General features: G+C 54.4%; 2 protein-coding genes across 6 annotated transcripts; one reads left to right on the top strand and one right to left on the bottom strand.

The window, feature by feature from the left end:
* Positions 1-234: 234 nt before the first annotated feature.
* On the top strand, positions 235-9117 carry KRI1 (KRI1 homolog). Its single transcript, XM_047777041.1, has 19 exons — positions 235-468; positions 579-652; positions 1404-1509; positions 2624-2732; positions 2930-2984; positions 3063-3112; positions 3624-3720; positions 3810-3887; positions 4170-4309; positions 4557-4683; positions 4790-4885; positions 4976-5146; positions 6209-6284; positions 6382-6470; positions 6562-6688; positions 6774-6904; positions 7293-7357; positions 7473-7571; positions 8230-9117. The coding sequence occupies exons 1-19, from the start codon at positions 375-377 to the stop codon at positions 8570-8572; spliced, it is 2127 nt and encodes a 708-aa protein (XP_047632997.1). The 5' UTR covers positions 235-374; the 3' UTR covers positions 8573-9117.
* On the bottom strand, positions 8794-16929 carry ATG4D (autophagy related 4D cysteine peptidase). Of its 5 annotated transcripts, XM_047777044.1 has the most exons (11): positions 16380-16918; positions 15750-15833; positions 15493-15666; positions 14756-15020; positions 14618-14682; positions 13202-13336; positions 12874-13004; positions 10792-10870; positions 10639-10715; positions 10441-10560; positions 8794-9327 (listed from the first exon to the last, which is right to left on the bottom strand). In XM_047777044.1, exons 1-11 carry the CDS (start codon positions 16609-16611, stop codon positions 9145-9147), a joined length of 1545 nt encoding a protein of 514 aa, XP_047633000.1. In that variant the 5' UTR covers positions 16612-16918; the 3' UTR covers positions 8794-9144. The 5 variants fall into 5 exon arrangements, with proteins under 5 accessions (XP_047633000.1, XP_047633001.1, XP_047633003.1 ...); XM_047777045.1 differs by lacking the exon at positions 10441-10560 and having other exon boundaries at positions 16380-16924; XM_047777047.1 differs by lacking the exon at positions 13202-13336 and having other exon boundaries at positions 16380-16912.
* Between the last annotated feature and the right edge of the window lie 2839 nt (positions 16930-19768).

The following is a 19768-nucleotide window of genomic DNA, read 5'->3' as shown; positions in this document are numbered from 1 at the left end:
GTCCTTTGGCGGAGGGGCGAGAGTGGTAATTCCCAGGGCGCCAGGGGTGAGTGAGCTGGGTGGGGCAGCGGTTTGCGCTGTCGGAACGGAAGGGAGGCAGGAAACCGCGAGTGGAGAAAGGGCCCCCAGATGTCAGCTGGGTGCCGGGAGCCCTGGGGGTGGGGGAGTGGGGTGGGCGGTGGCCGTAGCCTTCCCTGCAGAGGCGTGGCCCATGGGTGGGGACTGCCGTCACAGGGCTTGGGATCCCGGAAAGGCCGGGGGCTGGGTTAGGTGCCGTCCACGAAGCTCCGCCCCATTTAAAGCTAGCTTGCTAGGGAGTAGCCCCGCCCCCTGGGGCGCCCTCCGTACGCTTGCGCAGTGTGCCCAGAGCCGCCATGCCGGAGCCGCGTGAGTCGTCGCCCCTGCGGGTGAACGCGGCGTTTGCTGCGCGGTACGGCCGCTACCGGGAGCGCGAGGAGCTGCAGCGGCGTGAGTGCGGGGCGCATGCGCGCAGGGCGCCGGCGCATGCCGGGCGGTCAGGAAGTGGGCTTGATCTGGTCCCCCAGGCTGACCTGAGGGCTCCTATCTGTGCCCCACAGTCAAAGATCGCTACGGAGACCGGGACGGCAGTGGCGACTCCAGCTCCGAGTCTGACTCCAGCGATGAGCGCGTGGTGAGCTTACCCGCTTCCGTCCTGAACTTGGGGAGGCTTCCAAGCCCACCATCCTTGCCCGGTTTATAGGGAGCTGCTTACCCTCATCACCAGCGCGCCGAGGGGAGCTTTCAACTCCCGCCCTTCATTCCCTTGAGAGCCAGACAGCGCCGTCCCCATCCCCAGGGGGTGGCCAGATTCCCCCTACCTCCCCCATCCCACCTCGGAGCTCCTGGCCCATTTTGATCTGTGAGGTGTAAACCGTCTGTCCACCTCTTTGTCCCTAACAGTCTAACCCTTTCTCAACGCCTGCCTCTCTCCCCAAAGTGGGGCATCCCTCTGCCACATGGGGCACCCACCTTTTCCCCATAGCAGCCCTGATCTTCCCAGTCTCCCTGAGTGGTCCAGCCCTTTCTCTCCATTCTTCCTGTGCCCTTTCTGCCCACCTAGCCCCGTGTCCTGAATCCATTACTGATGCCAGGAAGTAACCTCCCCTTGCCCACTACTTCCATCTTATATCCTGTACATATCCTATGTGTGGACCACCCCCAAGACGGCCCCTCTCCCTCCTCTACCCGTTTGCCCCCCTCTTCCACTCAGATCCAGACCTCCACCCCCCACCTGCCTCTCTAGCCAGATTCCCCTTCCTGCTTCTTAATATATGCCCCTCCCCCACCCTAATTCCCACACCCTCTCAGCCCACCTACCCCTGGTGCCCCCATCACCAGGTGCCTCCTTCTGAAATCTGTCTCCACCTCTTTTCCTGCCCTAGGAATTTGACCCCCAGCAGGAGCGAGACTTTTACAGGACTCTATCCTTGTTGAAGAAGAAGGATCCCCGGATTTACAAGAAAGATGCCACATTCTATCAGAGAACAGGCCTGGGACTGCTCGTTTTTTTGTTTTGTTTTGTTTTGTTTTTGTGTTTTGAGGGTGGGACCGGCAGCATATGGAAGTTCCCAGGCTAAGGGTTGAATCAAAGATGTAGCTGCCAGCCTACACCACAGCCACAGCAACTCAGGATCCGAGCCACATCTGTGGCCTACAGCACAGCTCAGGGCAATGCTGGATCCTTAACCCACTGAGCAAGGCCAAGGATCAAACCCACATCCTCATGGATACTAGTTGGGTTCATCAACCACTGAGCCATGACGGGAACTCTGGGGCTGCTCATCTTGAGGCCCAGTTTCCTCATTGCCTTATGGGCTGTTGTGATTATTTCACCAATCTTTTTTTTTGGCTGCTACCGAGGCATGTGATCCCAGGCCAGGGATTGAACCTGCTGCACCACCACAGCAGTGACCCGAGCCACAGCAGTGACAACCCTGGATCTTTAACCCAGTGAACCACCAGGGATCTCCCTATTTCATGAGTCTTTACACATCACAACAGCAGGAGTTCCTGTTGTGCCTCAGCAGGTTAAGAACCCTATAGAGTACATAGATACTCTGTGAGGATGTGGGTTCCATCCCTGGCCTTGCTCAGTGGCTTAAGGATCCGGCGTTGCCTCAAGCTGTGCCGGATGCAGCTGGTAGCTGCAGCTCCCATTTGACCTCTAGCCTGGGAATTTCCATTTGCTGTGAGTGCTGCCCCTAAAAAAGACCAAAGGAAAAAAAAAAAGGCTGTGTGAGACTTCCCACTATGGCACAGTGGGTTAAGTATCCAGTGTTGTCTCTGGGTAGCATGGGTTCGATCCCTGGCCCTGTGCATTAGGTTAAGGATCTGGTGTTTCTGCAGCTGTGGCATAGGTCCTAGCTGGGGTTTCTGGCAGGGAACTTAAAAAAATGATAATAATGGCTGTGTGCTTGGCACTGTTCTGAGTGTAAACTACTCACTGAATGGTCACTGCCAGGTACTACCGGGTAGTAGCCCATGTGATACATGTTTGAGAGCTGGGAGCAGGTGGCCTGGGGATTTGAAGCCTGGGTATGACTCAGGGAAGAAGGGGTGGGTGGGTGTGGCTGATGGCAAGTGTCTTCTGGTGGCCCCACAGCATCTTCCTCGGAGAGTGAGGAGGAGCCGGCAGCTGAGGAGAAGCAAAAGAAGGTTTGTCCCATGTACCTGAAGGACTACGAGAGGAAGGTCATCTTGGAGAAAGGAGGGTGAGGAGAAAGCCTGGTGCCCCTGTTCTTGCCTTTCCAGGGCAGGTGGACACATGGGGGACTTGGGGGCAGGGGTGGGATGAAGCCCATGACTCATCAGAGTTGAGAGGGGAGGAGCCTTGGTGACCCACTCCCCGCCCCATGGGGACAGACAGGCCCTGGGGCGCCTATCCTGAAGCCTTCATCCTTTCCTGTAGCAAATATGTTGATGAGGAAAATTCAGATGGGGAGACCTCTGATCAGAGACTCCAGGTAAGTGGGGTGCAGGCTGGGCGGGGGGGCTCGAGGGGCCCAAGGCTGGGCCTGAGGCCCATGTCACTCTCTCTGCAGCAGACCTCAGCGAAAAGTTATGTGGAGGAACAGAAACAGCTGAAGGAAAGGTGAGCCCTGAGGCCGGCTCAGCGGTCAAGTGGAAAGGAGTTGAGATGCTGACGTCAGGCAGGCCTGGGTTCAAATCCAGCATGCCAGAGTTCCCCTTTTGGCTCTACAAATCCGACTAGTATCCATGAGGACAGGGGTTCGATCCCTGGCCTTGCTCAGTGGGTTAAGGATCCGGCGCGTTGCCATGAGCTGTGGTGTAGGTCGCGGACACGGCTCAGATCCCGTGCTGCTGTGGCAGTGGCATCGGTCTGCAGCGGCAGCTCCAATTCACACCCTAGCCTGGGAACCTCCATGGGCCACAGGTGCGGACCTGGAGAAAAAAAAAAAAAAAGAGTCCGGTATGTCATCTGTTCATTCTTTGCCTTAGTTTTGGCATCTGTTCAAAAGGGTTGATAATGGGCTCTATGTTACAACACTGCTCTGGGCTTGTCAGGAAGAGCCCAGGCCTTAGACAGGGTAGCCAGCAGGGCCAGTCTGCCGGTCCTGAGGCCTATTCTCTCTCACGGGCAGCTTCCGGGTGTTCGTGGAGGACAGCGAGGATGAGGACAGCGCTGGGGAAGGTGGATCCGGGTTGCTGCAGAAACGCGTCAAAAGCAGAGAGGAGAAGGTGGGTGCTGGGGCCCAGCTGAATGGGGGCTGGCAGCAGAGAGAGAGGCGCTGGGGCTCCCGCAGACTCTTAGTGCCCGCCTCCCCCAGGCCCAGGAGGACGCTGACTACATCGAATGGCTGAAGGGGCAGAAGGAGATTCAGAACCCCGACACCCTGAAAGAACTGGTGAGCCCCAGGCGTAGTCACTGACCCACTAAACTGCCTGGTCCACCCCCTTCAACCTTTTTCTGGAAATCAACCCTTGAGGTAGCTCTGCTCTGAAAATGGGGTGGCTCCCCTCCCTGGGCCTCAGCTTCTACATCTGTGAAATGGGGATTATGCCCCCCTACTTTCTAGGTTGGCCGTGAAGCCTCAGTCACCTAAATCTCCTCGGTGCCCACATCTACCCTCCTTCCCTGTCACTTAGTCCCTGACCTGGGTCCTGTCATACCCCACCCCCACCCCTAGACTCACCTTAAGGAATATTGGAACAACCCAGAGCTGGATGAGGGGGAACGCTTCCTGAGGGATTACATCCTCAACAAACGCTATGAGGAGGAGGGAGATGAGGAGGAAGAGGAAGAGGAGGAAGAGGAAGAGGAGGACAGGTGAGCAGCTATGTCCCCCAAGGGCCTGGAGCCTGCACTGGCCAGAAAGTAAAAGGCACTGGGTGTTTACTTTTTCACACAGATGGTAGCAGGGTTAGTCTTTCGTGCCTCAGTTAACCCATCTGTAAAATGGATATAATGGTGGCACCCTGGCAGAGGGTGTAGGGAGGCTTCAAGTTAATACACTGGTACATAGGAGGGTGAGGACTCATCTGACCCCTCAACTCCGCCCCATCTCATCCCCCAGGATCCCTGGCCCCCCAGTCCAGCTGGCCGTGGATGACTCCTCAGACGAGGGGGAGCTTTTTCTGAAGAAGCAGGAGGACTTTGAGCATAAGTACAACTTCCGCTTCGAGGAGCCAGACTCAGCTTTGGTGGGTGCCTGGAGCTGGGGGCTAGGGGGCAGGGGCCAGGGGCCGGGGTTGGGCAGGACCTGGCCTACGGGGTGGGAGAGCCTAGGTTCATCTCTGCTGCCCACAGGTCAAGACCTACCCTCGGAACATCGCATCCTCTGTGCGCCGAAAGGACGAGCGCAGGAAGGAGAGGAGGGAGGAGACGCGAGAGCGGAAGAAGAGGGTGAGTGTCGGGGTGACTTGCTGGGGGGTGGTCCCCAGTCTGTGAAGAGGAGCCCATGCCCCCTCTCTCACCCTGGCCTGCCGCCCACAGGAAAAAGCAAGGAAGCAAGAGGAGCTCAAGCAGCTGAAGAATCTGAAGAGGAAGGAGATTCTGGCCAAGCTGGAGAGGCTGCGGCAGGTCACAGGCAATGAGACCCTGGGCTTTGAGGAGCAGGACCTCGAGGATGACTTTGACCCCGCCCGGCACGACCAGCTCATGCAGGTGAGCCCAGCTGTGTGACTTCAGAGAAATGGCTTAACCTCTCTGAGCCTATGTCTCTGAAATTAAGTTGGGGAGTTCGCTCGTGGTGCAGTGGGTTATGCACCTGGTGTTGTCACTGCTGTGGTACAGCTTCGATCCCTGGCCTGGGAACTTTCACATGCCAAAAAAAATAAGTTGGTTAATGGTCAAGGAACTGCAGGTCACTGTCTTTCCTGTAAACTCTCTTATTGAGGAGTTCCTGCTGTGGCTGAGTGGTAATGAACCCAACTGGTATCCATGGAGATGTGGGTTCGATCTCTGGCCCCACTCAGTGGGTTAAGGATCCAGCATTGCCGTGAGCTGTAGTATAGGTCACAGATGCAGCTCAGATCTGGTGTTGCTGTGGCTGTGATGTAGGTCAGCAAGCAGCTACAGCTCCAGTTGGACCCCTAGCCTGGGAACTTCCATATGCTGTGGATGCAGCCCTAAAAAAATAATAAAGTAAAAAAATAAACTCACCTGTTGAGCTGCTAGTGTTTGTTGTTGTAGTTGGGGAAACGGTTTCAGACTATGGAAACAGACAATGAGGGCTGGATGGGAGAAGTGGTGGGGAACATGGACTCTGCAAAGCGGCCCCTGACTAAGCCTGGGAGGTCAGGGAAGGAGACTAGACATGTGTAGGTGGGCCAGGTGATAACTGGGCTGGGTGGGTGCTGTGTGGTCGGAATTCAGCCTTCACTTTCTAGAAGCTCAATCCTGAGCTTCAGTTTCTCGGTATTCTGAGGTTTCTGCACCTCTGGGTGCTTGTGAAAACCCAGTGAGGTGAAGCCCAGCATCAGGCATGTAGTGGGTGCTTAATAAATGACACAGTTGGTAATGTCTGCTTATGCCAGTCAAGTGGAACAGGGCGCACAGAGCAAGGGGTTGGCGAGGGCAAGATGAGCCAAGAAGTGGGGGGGGGGGGCAGACGCAGCGCGTCAGCCGGCCCCCAGTAGGAGCTGGGTCCCTAGGGGGCGCTGGGGAGCCGTGTAAAGGGCGGGAGGAGAGCTGTCTCTGCTGACCCACTCCCCAACAACCCTGCAGAAGTGCTTTGGGGATGAGTACTACGGCACCGCGGAGGAGGAGAAGCCGCAATTTGAGGAAGAGGAGGGGCTTGAAGGTGAGGTCACCGGTTAGGGTTAGGGGGAAGCGGGCTGGGGTGGGGGCGCTTGGCCCAATCTGACGCCCACTGCTGTCTTTCTGTCCTCTGGAACCAGATGACTGGAACTGGGACACGTGGGCTGGGCCAGAGCAGGGTGGAGCTTGGAGCCAGCAGGAGCTGCACTGCGAGGACCCAGACTTCAATGTAGGTGCCCTGGGCTTGGGGATGGGGGGGCGGGGCACTCACAGAGTCCTCCAAGGCCCGGAGGGCAGGTGTGACCCATGCGTCCTGACAGATGGATGCCGACTATGACCCTAGCCAGCCTCGGAAGAAGCACCGCGAGGCTCCTTCCCTGGGCAAGAAAAAGCGAAAGTCTCCCTTCGCCACCGCTGTGGGGCAGGAAAAGCCTGTGTTTGATCCCGGTGAGGCCAGGCGGGCTGCCGTGGGCAGGTAGGGGCTCTGCTGATCTGGCGCACTTCGGCAGCCTGGCTGTCTGTCCCTTCGTAGGGGACAAGACGTTTGAAGAGTACCTGGATGAGTATTACCGGCTAGACTACGAGGACATCATTGATGACCTGCCCTGCCGCTTCAAGTACCGGACGGTGGTGCCCTGCGACTTCGGGCTCAGCACGGAGGAGGTGGGATCCCAGGGACATCCGCTAGGCAAGGGGGAACCCGGAGCCTGCCCGGGCTATGACATGGCTGGTTTCTTCATCACAAAAGCAATAGGAATAACGGAGTTCTCTCGTGGCACAGTGGGTTAGGGATCTAGTGTTGTCACTGCAACAGCTTGGGGGGCTCCTTTGAGGCAGGTTCAGTCCCTAGCCTGGGACCTTCTGCATGCCACTAATGCAGGAGAAAAAAAAAGGCAATAGGAATAATAGTGCTAATGATGACACCGCTAAGATTACCTGCCTCAAACGGTTTCTGCAAAGCAGAGGCTCAAATGGCGGAGAAGGTGACTAAGGCTTAGAGTCAGGTCCCCCCCAAGCAAACACACAGGACCTCACCTTCCCTCCCCCTTAGATCCTCGCTGCTGATGACAAGGAGCTGAACCGGTGGTGCTCCCTGAAGAAGACGTGCATGTACAGGTGAAGGGGTGGGGCTGGGCTGGGTGCCCTGGGAGGAGTGGTGGGTGAGCTGGCAGGCAAGTGTGGGCACCACCCAGAGCACCCAGAGACAGGCGAGTCTGCCTGATGCCTACAGGTCGGAGCAGGAAGAGCTGCAGGACAAGAGGTCATACAGCCAAAAGGCCCAGAATACATGGAAAAAGAGGCAGATCTTCAAGTCGCTCTGCTCAGAGGAGTGAGTGTTGCTGGTTGAGGGGTGGGGGTGGGCATGGGAGCCCTCCAGGCCCAGGTTTGAGTCATGCCTTGTCACCCATTTGTTGTATGACCTTGGGAATGGGGCTTCCCTTCTGATACCTGGGTTCAAATCCTGGCTGGACCATAGCTGTGTGACTTTGGGCAAGTCACTTTCCCTCTCTGGGTCTGTTTCCTCATTTATAAAATGGAGATAAAGATGGCTCATTTCTTAGTGTTTTTTTGTTTTTGTTTTTTTTTCAGATTAAGTGAATTCAGGTAAAGTGCTTAAAACAATAAAAGCTGGATAGGTACAAGCTCTTATTACGACTGTCGTTTCCTTATCTGTATGTAAATCAGGGGTGATTGAAGCTCATGGAGTTGATGGAAAGCTAGAATGAGTTAATTTGTATGGTTAGCATAGGTCCAGGCTCACCTATTAAAATTAAACTATTAAAATCAGTGATGCTGCCTCAGTTCAGCAGAAAAATCTGTTTTGGCGTCAGACCCACACTTGATGAGTCCTGGGGAGGCCCCTGAATTATTGTGTTGCCAACTCTCTGAGCCTTTCCCTTTCTCATCTGTAAAAATGGAAGGTGTGTGTATCTAGGAACAGGCCTAATTGTGACTGCCTGGGCTAAGCCATGACTTTCCTCCTCCAGGACAGAGACGGCCACCACGGAAGCCACAAGGAAGCCACAGAGAGACAAAGCTGGCCTGCAGGGGCAGCTGCTGCCACCTGATGGGGCCTGTGGGAAGCAGCCCCGGCCTGAGAGCCCCCCAGCACAGGAAGAGGAGGCCTCTGTGCCACCTGCCAAGAAGCCAGCCCCCCAGAGGCGGAGGAGGGGCAAGAAGGCACGTCTCCTGGGCCCCACAGTAACACTTGGTGGACATGAGTTTAGCCGCCAGAGACTGCAGGCCTTTGGCCTCAACCCCAAACGGCTGCACTTCCGCCAGCTGGGCCGACAACAGAGGAAGCAGCAGGGGCCCAAGAGCAGCCCCTGATCTTGAGGGAGCCCACAGGAGCCCTGGCTCCTCCCCTTCAATCAAGCCCCTGGATGCCCAGCCCTCCTGCCAACTGTAACCTTCCTGAGTACCTGTGGGCAAGAGAGTTTTCCCATCTTATAGATGTGGAAACTGAGGCTTACTCAACAAGCCTCCCCCGATAACTTGGAGACACACCTTGAGCCCCATCCCTCAGATGCTGGACCTAGCCATAGCCAAGATCAAGTCAAACAGCTTTATTAGCCCCCAGCAGCCACAGATCCCCACTCCCTGCTTTGGCAGGACGGGTCTTTGGGGCCAGTGCGGGGCGTGCGCGGTCCAGTGCAAACTACAGTACTGAGTCAGGCCCTGAGTGAGTGCCCAGGGGCCCTCCCTCCCACCCTGCCCTGTGAGGAGGGCCCAGCTGGTGGGAGGCAGGTGTGCAGGCTCTGTTCCTGGCTGAATGGCCCCAGCCCAGAGGCTTCCTGGACTGGTCTTAGCTGCACCTGTCCGGGGGGAGTTGAAGCTCCCACACCCAGCATGACATAAATAAAAAAATAAATAGGGGTGTGTCTTTCCCTCATCCCTTCCCTTTATAAAAACACAAAGTCCTCAGAGCTTGGGCGTTTGGCCTTGAGGAGCCGGCCTGTGCGAGGGAGCCGCAGTGTTGGCTGGGAGGGCTGGGAGCAGAGGTCATCCAGGCTGTGGTCCTGAGCGTGGCCCTCAACCAAGGTGAACATGGGGTACCGCTCTGTGGCTGAGGAGGAGCTGAGGACCTGATGGAAGGAGAGAGAGCAGCTCAGCCCCCAAACCATGTTAATTATCCTAGTAGTTATAATGATCTTAACAAGTATACACATATAAGTTTTCTGGCCACACCTGCAGCATGCGGAAGTTCCTCGGCCTGGGGTCAAACCTGTGACACAGTAGTGAAAACACTGGATCCCTAACCACTTCCGCCACCAGGAAATTCCCTAACAACTATATCAGATGCTTCCTGAACTGAACTCCCATCCCATCCCTCCAGGGGAGTGATGCAGGCCAGCCAATCAGCATCTTCCCAGCCTGGCCACAGTGGTTGGCTCCGTGATGAGCATGTGACCCTGTGTAGCCAAACTACTGCAGTCCTGGAATTTTCTCTATCTGAGAAGGTGGGGTTCCCTTTCCACTGTACTAGATAGTAGGTGCCCAGAGAAGCTATTGACCACTTTTTTCCTTTTTTAGGGCTGCACCTGTGGCATATAGAGCTAGGGGTCGAATTTGAGCTTCAGCTGCAGGCCAATGTCACAGCCCATGGGATCTGAGCTGCATCTGTGACCTATGCCACAGTTTGCAGCAATGCTGGATCCTTAACCCACTGAGCAAGGCCTGGGGTCGAACCCACGTCCTCACAGACACTAGTCAGGTTTTTAACCCACTGAGCCACAACAGGAACTCCCAGTGGCCACTTCTTGCCACCATAAAGCTAAAGCCCTGATAGGACAACAGAGCCAAAGAACAAGGAGGGGTCCTACCACTTGACCCCCCCTGGAAACAGCTATCCCCTTAAATTGTTCATTTCATGCCCCTTTTGTTCTAGGCATGCCCCTTTTTGTTCCAGGCCAGAGCTGGGTTTTTGCAGCTTGTAGGCAGAATAATCTTTTTTGTTTTTTTTCCTGCTGTGCCCAAGGCATGTGTAAGTTCCTGGGCCAGGGATCAAACTCACACTACAGCAGTAACCAGAGTTACAGCAGTGGCAACACTGGATCCTTAGCCTGCTGAGCCACCAGGGAATGATCTTGACAACATAGCCTAGAGCAGCCTCCCCAGGTCTGCTGGCCTCAAGTCCTCTGTTCCTCTTCTGCCTTGGCCCTGCCCTTTGCTGCCGCCCTCCAGCATGCCTTGCTCACCCTGGTCAGCTCTGAGCAGAGCGTCTCAAACTCCTTCCTGTCTCCAGCATAGAACCCCACAGTACAGCTTGGGTCCATCTTGGTGAAGGCCATCTTGCGGGGTGAGGTGCAATGGAAAGACTAGGGCAGACAGACAAAGGCAGCTCGGGGGGCTCCCTCCAGAGGCCACCAACACCACCCCGAGGAATCCCAGCTCACCTCTAGGGGGAAGTCAGCCTGACTGACATCCACAGTGGGCTGGCAGTAGTGAGGGTCCAGGTAGAGCAGGAAGTCATCTGCAGGGGAGGAGGTGTGAGCTGGGGTGGAAAAGAGTAAGGTGGGATGGAATGAAGCAGGATGGGGGAGGCCTACCCTGGTAGCCAATGAAGTACAGGGAGTGGCGTGGCTTGCCCCCCATGATCCCCAGGCACAGCTCTGAACGCAGGAGCTCCTGTAGGGAGGAAAGTGGGTGAAGGTGAGGACTCGGGGCAGGTGCTGTTCGGCACTTGAACTCTTAGCAAAGGGCCAGTATGTGTGAACCCAGGCCTGTGACCAAGAGACAAAACCATGCCCTTAGGGAGCTAATATCCAAGTGTGGGAGAACAAGGAACAAAATGATAAGTTAAATAAATGTCAGAAGGTGGTAACAGGAAAAGAATAAAGGAGGAAAGAAAGTCTTGCTAGTTTTAATAGGGAATTCAGGAAAGGCCTCACTGAGAGATGACATTTCAGTAAAGATGGGGAGTTAAGTGCATCTTGATAAAGATGTGGTACATACATATATACAACGGAATATTACTCGGCCATAAAAAAGAGTGAAATAACATCATTTGCATCAACATGGCTGGATCTAGAGACTATCATATAAGTGAAGTAAGTCTGAAAGAGAATGACAAGTACTATATCGCTTACATGGAGAATCTAAAATATGGCACAGGAGTTCCCATTGTGGCTGAGTGGTAATGAACCCAACTAATATCCATGAGGACACGGGTTTGATCCCTGCCTTGCTCAATGGGCTGTGGTCACAGACAAGGCTCGGGTCTGGTTTTGCTGTGGCGTAAGCCAGCAGCTGCAGCTCTGACTTGACCCCTAGCCTGGGAACTTCCATATGCTGAGGGTGTGGCTCTAAAAAATAAATAAGATGAAATATGACACAAATGAGTTATCTTTGAAACAGAAATAGACTCACAGACATAGAGAACAAACTTATAGTTGCCACAGGGGAGCAGGGGTGGGAGAGGGATGGATTGGGAGTCCAAGATTAGCAGATGCAAACTAGTGTATATAGAATGGATAAACAACTTCCTACCATATAGCATGGGGAACTATATTCAATATCCTGTGATAAACCATAATGGAAAAGAATATAAAATAGAATGTAAATGGAGTTCCCGTGGTGGCTCAGTGGTTAATGACTAGGAACCATGAAGTTTCAGATTCGATCCCTGGCCTTGCTCAGTGGGTTAAGGATCCGGCATTGCTGTGAGCTGTGGTGTAGGTTGCAGACGTGGCTCGGACCCCGCATTGCTGTGGCTCTGGCATAGGCCGGCAGCAACAGCTCCAATTAGACCCCTAGCCTGGGAACCTCCACATGCCGTGGGTGCAGCCCTAGAAAAGACAAAAAGACAACAAAGATAATAGTAATAAAATAAAATAAAACAGAATGTACATATATGCGCAGCTGAATCATTTTTCTATATAGCAGAAATTAATACATTGTAAATCAACTATACTTCAATTAAAAAAAGGCGAGGGGAGTTCCCTGGTGGCATAGGGGCATTGTCACTGCTGTTATGAGGGTTTGATTTCTGGCATCAGAACTTCCACATGCTGTGGGCACAGCCAAAGAAAGGGGAAAAAAAAAAAAAAAAAAGCAGGTGCAAAGGCCCTGAGGCAGGTGCCTTCTGAGAACAGTGAGGTGTCCCGTGTGGCTAGATCCGAGCGTGAGGCAGAGAGTGGGGGCAGAGAGGTCAAGGAAGGGACAGAGACATGGTACAGAGCCTTGTGGGCTGCAGAGAGAACTGAGGCCTTCATTCTGAGGGTAAACATGCTGGGGTCTTTCCAGCCTTGCTGTTCCTTTTGCCTGAAGCACTGTTCCTCTGGCTTATTTGCTTCTGGTTGGAGAGGGGCTTTCCTGGGCTGTGTGGCCACCCCCACCTGCCCTTCATCATCTTAGTTTTGGTTCCTTTTGAGTCCAAGTTGTCATACCACAGCTGTCAATTTGGTTCCACATCAACTCTTTGTCATTTTCCTATCAGAATGTCCCTTCCCTGAGGGCCTGGATTGTTGCCTGTTCCCCCTTGAGTCCCCAGCAGCTGGGACAGTCCTTGGCACATAATACCTGCCCCATAACTATCATATAAACCGCTAAAGGGATGAAGGAAGCTAACCCAAGCTGGAAAAGTCTGGAGGGCTCCTTGGGGAGGCATAGTGGAATCTGTCTGAACCTACCTTCACACAGGGCACATACACGGGGTTGAGGGTCTCACCACCCAGCCTCACAGGCACCAAGATGACGACAGCTTTCCACTCAGCTGTGGGGTCTGGCCGGGCCACCAGGCGTGCCACATCCGCCTTGTACACTGGAAGGACAAGGCAGCAGGTCACATTCTTGCCTGCCCTTCAGGCCTCGGAGAGTGACCCTCCAGCCCCAGAAGCCCATCCTTGCCTGAGAGACATGTCGGGATGATACTCCTGTTGCTGGAAGAAAACTTTCCAGTGCACCCCCCCGCCAACTCCCTCAAACAATCCCAGGGCCTCCAGGCAGGTGTGGACATACCCGTTTTACAGAAAGGGCCGCTGAGGTCCTGAGACATTGACAAAGAGTGGACAGCTAGGAGGAGGTGGAGGGCCTTCCTTGGGGCCCCAGTGCCTCCCCAACACCAGGCCTGATGAGTCCTCCCTGTCTGGGTGCCTGGGTTTGCAGGGAAGGAAATGGGGGTGCTGAGTGGCCCACCAGAGAGCTGAATATCCTTGTGTGTCCCTCCTCAAATCCTGTCTGCTAGTCTCCCTGCTGCCACTTCCTCCCTTGCGGCTAGTAAGCCCCCTCCTGGGTCCTAGAAGAGTGCAGCCAACCTTTTCTGGAGACAAAGCTGCTATGGTGTGTTTTGTTGTTTTGGCTACACCCACGGTATGGGGAAGTTCCTGGGCCAGGGATCAAACCCACACCGAGCTGCTAAGGTCTTAACGCATGTGCCCCTGCCTGCTGGGCCCGCTAAAATCCTCACCCCCTAAGGTAATGGAATTAGGAAGCAGGCCTTTGTGAGGTGATTAGGTCTGGAGGGTGGAACGCTCATGAATGAAATCACTGCCCTTATAAAAGGGACCTCAGAGAGCTCGCTTGCCCTTTTTGCTACCCAAAGACCCATCAAAATGAACCAGGAAGTGGGCCCCCACCAGGCACCAAAAGTGCCAGTGCCTTGATCTTGGACTTCCCAGCCACCAGAATTAGGGAAAATAAAGTCCTGTTATTGACAAGCCACCTAGCCTAGGGTATTTTTGTTTCAGCAGCCATAACCAACTAAGACAATGGCTTTCTGTGAAATGTTGCCCAAATTCCTATATTTTTTTCATAAACATTTACAGGTTTTATAGATGCCTTGATACCAATCCATGAAGGCTCCTGTTAAGACCTTTTCTAAGAGTTTCCTAGTGGCCTAGCGGTTAAGAATTAGGCATTGTCACTGCTGTGGCATGAGTTAAAACCCTGGCCCAGGGACTTCCACATGCCTCAGATGCAGAAAAAAAAAAAAAAAAAAGACCCTTTCTAAACTGTTTTGGAGAGAATAACACAATATCTATTATTTAGTGAGCACTTACTATGTGACAAGCATTGTTTGAAGGGTCTTACTTGTATTACTGACTCACTTAGTCGTCAGGACAACCCTATGAGGGACAGAGGAGACCCGACTTTTGTACATGTTAGAAATGCTTGCAGAGTAAGACTGAGCTGGACTGAGGAAATCCTTACATCCTTCACTCTATCATTAGGGGAGAAGCCCCTAAAGCCTCACCTGGTCCCAGAAGGAGCAGAACAACCCTGAGCACTTCCCACAGCGTGGGCCTTGCATCCTTTCTAAGGCTCCCTCTGCCATAGAACCTGTTTCAGCCTCTGAGGAAGGTGGGTCCTAAAAGGCAGCTGAAGTAGTGACTGGCTCAGGGTGAGACCCTGTGACCTTGGCTCCCAGCCCCTTACCAGTGCAGTCCTGAGAAACGTACACCACCAAGCGGGTGACCTCTGAGCAGCTCTCCACAGCTTTCCTGCAGATGGGAGGAAAGGCCTGAGTTCCTGGGGGTAACCAGTGGCTCCCGTGTCCCCTGCAGTGGCCCTCACCTGAGAATGTGTGCCACCAGAGATGGCCCATACCAGTCTCCTGCCTTCTTGCCTGAGCTCTGCCCAAGCTCCACCAGCCGATGTAGGCCGAAGGGGGCCCGGGGATGGTCAGCAAACCAGGATACAATCTGCCGGTGCCGGCGCTCCTGTTCCAGCTCAGGGGCAGCCTGGGCCCAGCGCGGAGGCATCCAGTGGGCTGGTCCACGGTACCGGTTAGGAGACGACTCAGGGGGGCCCAGGCCCACGCCCTGGGACCACGTCCAGTCTGGTAGTGATGGAATAAACAAATGGTGACAGTGGAGGAAAGAGGCACAGTTCCCATTCCTAATGACTTACACACAAGTGTAATGCTCCAGAGACCCTGTGTTTAACCACAATTTTCACATTCCTTAAAATTATTTTATTTTATATTCTTGGCCATTCCACGGCACATGGAGTTCCCAGGCCAGGGATTGGATCTGAGCCGAAGTTGCCGCCTAGGCTGCAGCTGCAACAATGCTGAATCCTTAACCCACTGTGCTGGGCTGGGGATCAAACCTGCATCCCAGGGCTCCCGAGACGCCACCAATCCTGTTGTACCACAGCAGGAACTCCTTAAACTTATTTTTATTGACAACTCTCACTTCCCTCCAAAACATACTTGACACACACTTCTAACATGACTTTAAACTCTTAGTTTATAAACAATTTTAATACTGCTGACTTGTAGTTGGTGCCTTTCCCCCTCCACTACTCACCTCTGGGCAGGAAATGCAGCAGCAGGCCCTGTGCCAGCATCATCTGCCCACTTCGTAACATGCATCCCCAGCCACAGTCTGAGGTCAGGCAGCCCCCAGCCAGGGGCGGGAAGTCCCGGCGGTAAGTGAGCCATAGGCGGGACACAAAGTCCCGCTGGAAACGCTGGATGTCACCTACAAGAGCAGGCTTGTCAGCTGCCACCAGGGACACCCCCAGGGGGGCCTCCTCCAATCCTAGCCACAGGTCACCAGCTCACCCTCGCCCTCGAAGCGGTAGCGGCGGCCACACAGGTGGACACTGGAGATCTTGCTAAAGCTGGTCCGGCTTTTGACTGCCCAACCTGGGGAGATGTGGGGCAGCGCCCAGCAAGATGAAGCACTTGCTTGACACCTGATGGTTAGGACGGCAGCAGCGCTTCCATTCCCCCATCTGTGACATGGGGGCTATCTTAGTTCCTATCTGACAGAGAGCTCTGGGGAATCATAGCTGCATGCCTCTAAGGTGGAGGTGGTGCCCCTAGTAACAGTCACAAGCGGTCTGCCAATTAATTCAGATTGAATTAAAGCAGGTCTGATTATCGTACCCATTTTACAGAGGGGGAAAATGGAGGCACAGGGAAACCAAAAAAACCCTTGCCCAAGGTCACACCAGGAATCACTGAGACTGGAAAACACATTCCCCGTTTGACCTGCCAACCAGCGGCCCGCCCTGGGCAGGGCAGGGCGGGGGATCGACCCACAGGTGACTCACAGGAGAACAAAGGGTGGAATACTTGGCAGGGGCAGGGTCTGTCCTCCTTGACTCCCGATCTGTAAGCTCCCCGCCCGCCTGAACCCTACGTTCTCTCCAACGTCAAATCCAATCCCCGGGCCCGCCCCCTCCTCACCGTACTTCACGTTGTTCCAGGCGGTCAGGAACTTCGCCTTAAACTTGTCCACTTCGTCCGGCTCCCCAGGGCCAACCCCTGGTGACGCAAGAGCGGGGCCGCTGGCTCCGGAGGGCCCCAGGCTGTTGGGGTCCGGGGTCCGGGGACCCCGCGGCCTGCGGCCCTCGGGGCGGCGCGCGTCCTCCGGGCTCCCGCTCCGGTACTGCGCGGCGGCCGGCGACACGGAGTTCATGGGCGCGCCGGGAGGGCGGACCGAGGGCCCCGGGGGCCGCGCGCGAGCGCCCCAGGGGGCCAGGACGCGGACACCTAGGAAGGCGCTAGTGAGCCCCTGGCACAACGGCCAGACCCCCGGGCCCGGCGCAGGACGCTATCACCGCCGCCGCCGCCATTTTAGCGGCCTTAGCCCCGCGAGGGAGGCGGGCGTGACACGGCCGGACGCCCCGCCCCTGCCCCCAGCCTGGGTTCCCAGCCCCAGTCCCGGGTGGCCGCAGTGGGGCCTCCTGACGCAGAGCCTTCCCCACAGCGCCCCGCGACCCCCACCGCCGCCCGCTCTATCGCTGCGCCCAGGTCTGCCCGAGCCCCTGCAGGTCCTTATCGGAGGCCCCAAGAGCCGGGAAGCCCCGCCCAATCAGGCCCCGCCCCCGCCCCACCCCCTCTGGAGCGCTGGGGACTGACCACCCCGCGCGGCCCAGGTGCGGTTTGCTCCTGCTCTCGTCCACCAGAAGATCGGAGCGCCCCTCTACGGGCTGCGCACACAGGACACGCCTCGGCTGTGTGCTCAGCCTGTGGATGACACCCTCTCCCCAAACTCCCCCTTCAAGCTACACTTCTAGGTGCTTCTGTTTCCCCAGGAGCAAAAAAGCGCTCAAATACACGATAAACACAAACGAATCTTCCTAATTTTGCTGAGGGAAGGAATCCAGACAAAAAAGAAGAGTGTATACTCTCTGGTCCCATTTATTTAAACTCTGGAAAAATGCAACCTCATCTATAGTCTTAGCAGATCTGTGGTTCCCTGGGGCCGGGGTGGGGAGAGGTGGGAGGGAGGGATAAAAAGGGGGTAGTTTGTGTTTACTATCTTGATTGTGGTGTTTGTTTCCAGCGAGTGAAAACTCAAGGGACTGTACATGTTTACAGTGTGTGGTTTGATGTGTCCATTACACCTCAATAAAACTATAAAAAATTTTCAATGCATCTAATTCAGAAGATGGGCAGAGTTCATCCCCATAAAGCGCTTAGGGTGGCATTTGAGGGACAGTCAGGGCTCAGCAAAAGCCAACCATGACCCCAAAGACAGGATAAAGGTAGTGACCTTGGGAACTGCAGAGAGGGTGGCCTCTAGTGGCCAGCTCAAGGGCTCTGTCAGCAGGCTGACAGAATTTGGATGAAGGATTTGGGGGAAGAGTATGCGATGTGATGGCGGGAAAGGACAGTCACCTCCCCAATTTTCTCATCTGCGCTCCCCTCATTCACTTCCCTTCAGCCACACCAGCCTCCTTTCTCGAATGCAACAGGTACCATCTCACCTCAGGACCTTTACTCTTGCTGTTGCCTCTGCCTAGACCACTCTTCCCAGAGATATCTGATTTGCTCTCCTTCAGGACTTTATTCAAAGGTCATCCCTGCAGCATGACTGCCTTCAAAATTCCACCCCAGGAGTTCCCTAGCTGTTGTCACTGCTGCAGTGGTGGGTTTGATCCCTGGACCAGGAACTTCTGAACGCCAGGGCACCGCAAAACAACAACAACAACAACAAAAACGATCCCATTCCTACCCTTGGGATTCTTCCCCCTTCCCTGCTAAGTTTGTTTGTTTTTCCAGAGCAGTTATTATAACCCTGATTGTCTGAGTCAGCTTGGGCTGCAGTAACAAATGCTGCAGACAGGGTGGCTTACACAAGAGATATTTATTATACTTCTGGAGTGTGGAAGTCCAAGATCAGGATGCCAAGTCCAAGATCACAGTCAGACTCTTGGTGAGGGCCCTATTCCTGGCTATGTCCTCACATGGCCTTTCCCCTGGTGCATTTTAGAGAGTGATATCTTGTGTCTGTTCCTCTTCATAAGGGCACGAATCCCATTAGGGAGGTTCCATCCTCATGACCTCATCAATCCCAAAGGCCCCACCTTTTAATACCATTACATTAGGTGTTGGATTTCAACTTAGGGATTTTGGGAGTGGGACGTAAACGTTCAGAGGGCAGGTGTCTCTGTCCATTTTGGTCACTGCTGGCTCCTCAACACTCAACATGTGGCCTGGCATACAGTAGGTGTTCACACAACTTGTGGAATGGCAGGAGAGCTTGTAGCCTCCCAGGAAAGAGATGGGCCAGGATGGCCACAGGTGACCCCTTCTGTTTGATTGGCTGCCTGAACCATACACCCCGCCCCCCATGGCCACAGCTGGTGCCTCCCTGGAGAAGAGGAGTGATTTAATCTTAATTCCTTCCCTTCACTCCCCTTTTACACATGTATAGCCACAACCTCAGCTTCCCACCTGGGTCTCCATCCCCGCAGCATCTAGCTGCCACCTATGTCCCTCCTGGGATGTCCCTCAGGCTCCCCAAGTTCAATCCATTCCTAGCTGATCCTGCATTTGACCCCCACTTGTTTTCCTCCCATTCCCTTGGCTCCCATCCCCCTAACTCAGCCTTCATTGCATCTCTTCCCAGGGTCTGTCTGTCCACTTATCAATTAAACTGTCCCTAGTTGTCCTCATAGCCCCAAAGCAGCACAATAGTCATGGGCAGATGCTGCAATCAAGTGTCTCCAACAGATGATCTTGCTTTCCTATACCTCACTTTCCTTGTCTGCCAAATGGGGTAGTAATATTGCCTACTTTGTAGGATTTGGAAGAAGACTAAAATGAGGATGCAAAATGCTTAACATAATGTCTGTCACACAGCAACCACCAATTTATCTTTTTTTTTTGTCTTTTTTTGGGGGCCGCTCCTGCAGCAATATGGAGGTTCCCAGGCTAGGGGTCTAACCAGAGCTATAGCTGCCGGCCTACACCAGAGCCAAAGCAACACAGGATCCAAGCCATGTCTGCGGCCTACACCACAGCTCACAGCAACGCTGGATCCTTAACCCAATGAGCGAGGCCAGGAATCGAACCTGAAACCTCATGGTTCCTAGACGGATTCGTTTCCCCTGTGCCACAACAGGAACGCCCCACAACCACCAATTTAATGTGAATTGTAACTGCTATAGTCTTTCCTTTTTGATTTTTAGGGCCAAACCCACGGCATATAGAGGTTCCCAGGCTAGGGATCGAATCAGAGTTACAGCTAAGGGCGAGGCCAGAGATCGAACCCACGACCTCATGGTTCCTAGTCGGATTCATTTCCACTGTGCCACGAAGGGAACTCCTAAAATTATTTTAATAGG

This window comes from Phacochoerus africanus, chromosome 4 (assembly GCF_016906955.1).
Source record: "Phacochoerus africanus isolate WHEZ1 chromosome 4, ROS_Pafr_v1, whole genome shotgun sequence".
Taxonomy (NCBI): Eukaryota; Metazoa; Chordata; class Mammalia; order Artiodactyla; family Suidae; genus Phacochoerus; species Phacochoerus africanus.
This window is presented reverse-complemented; position numbering and strand designations above follow the sequence as displayed.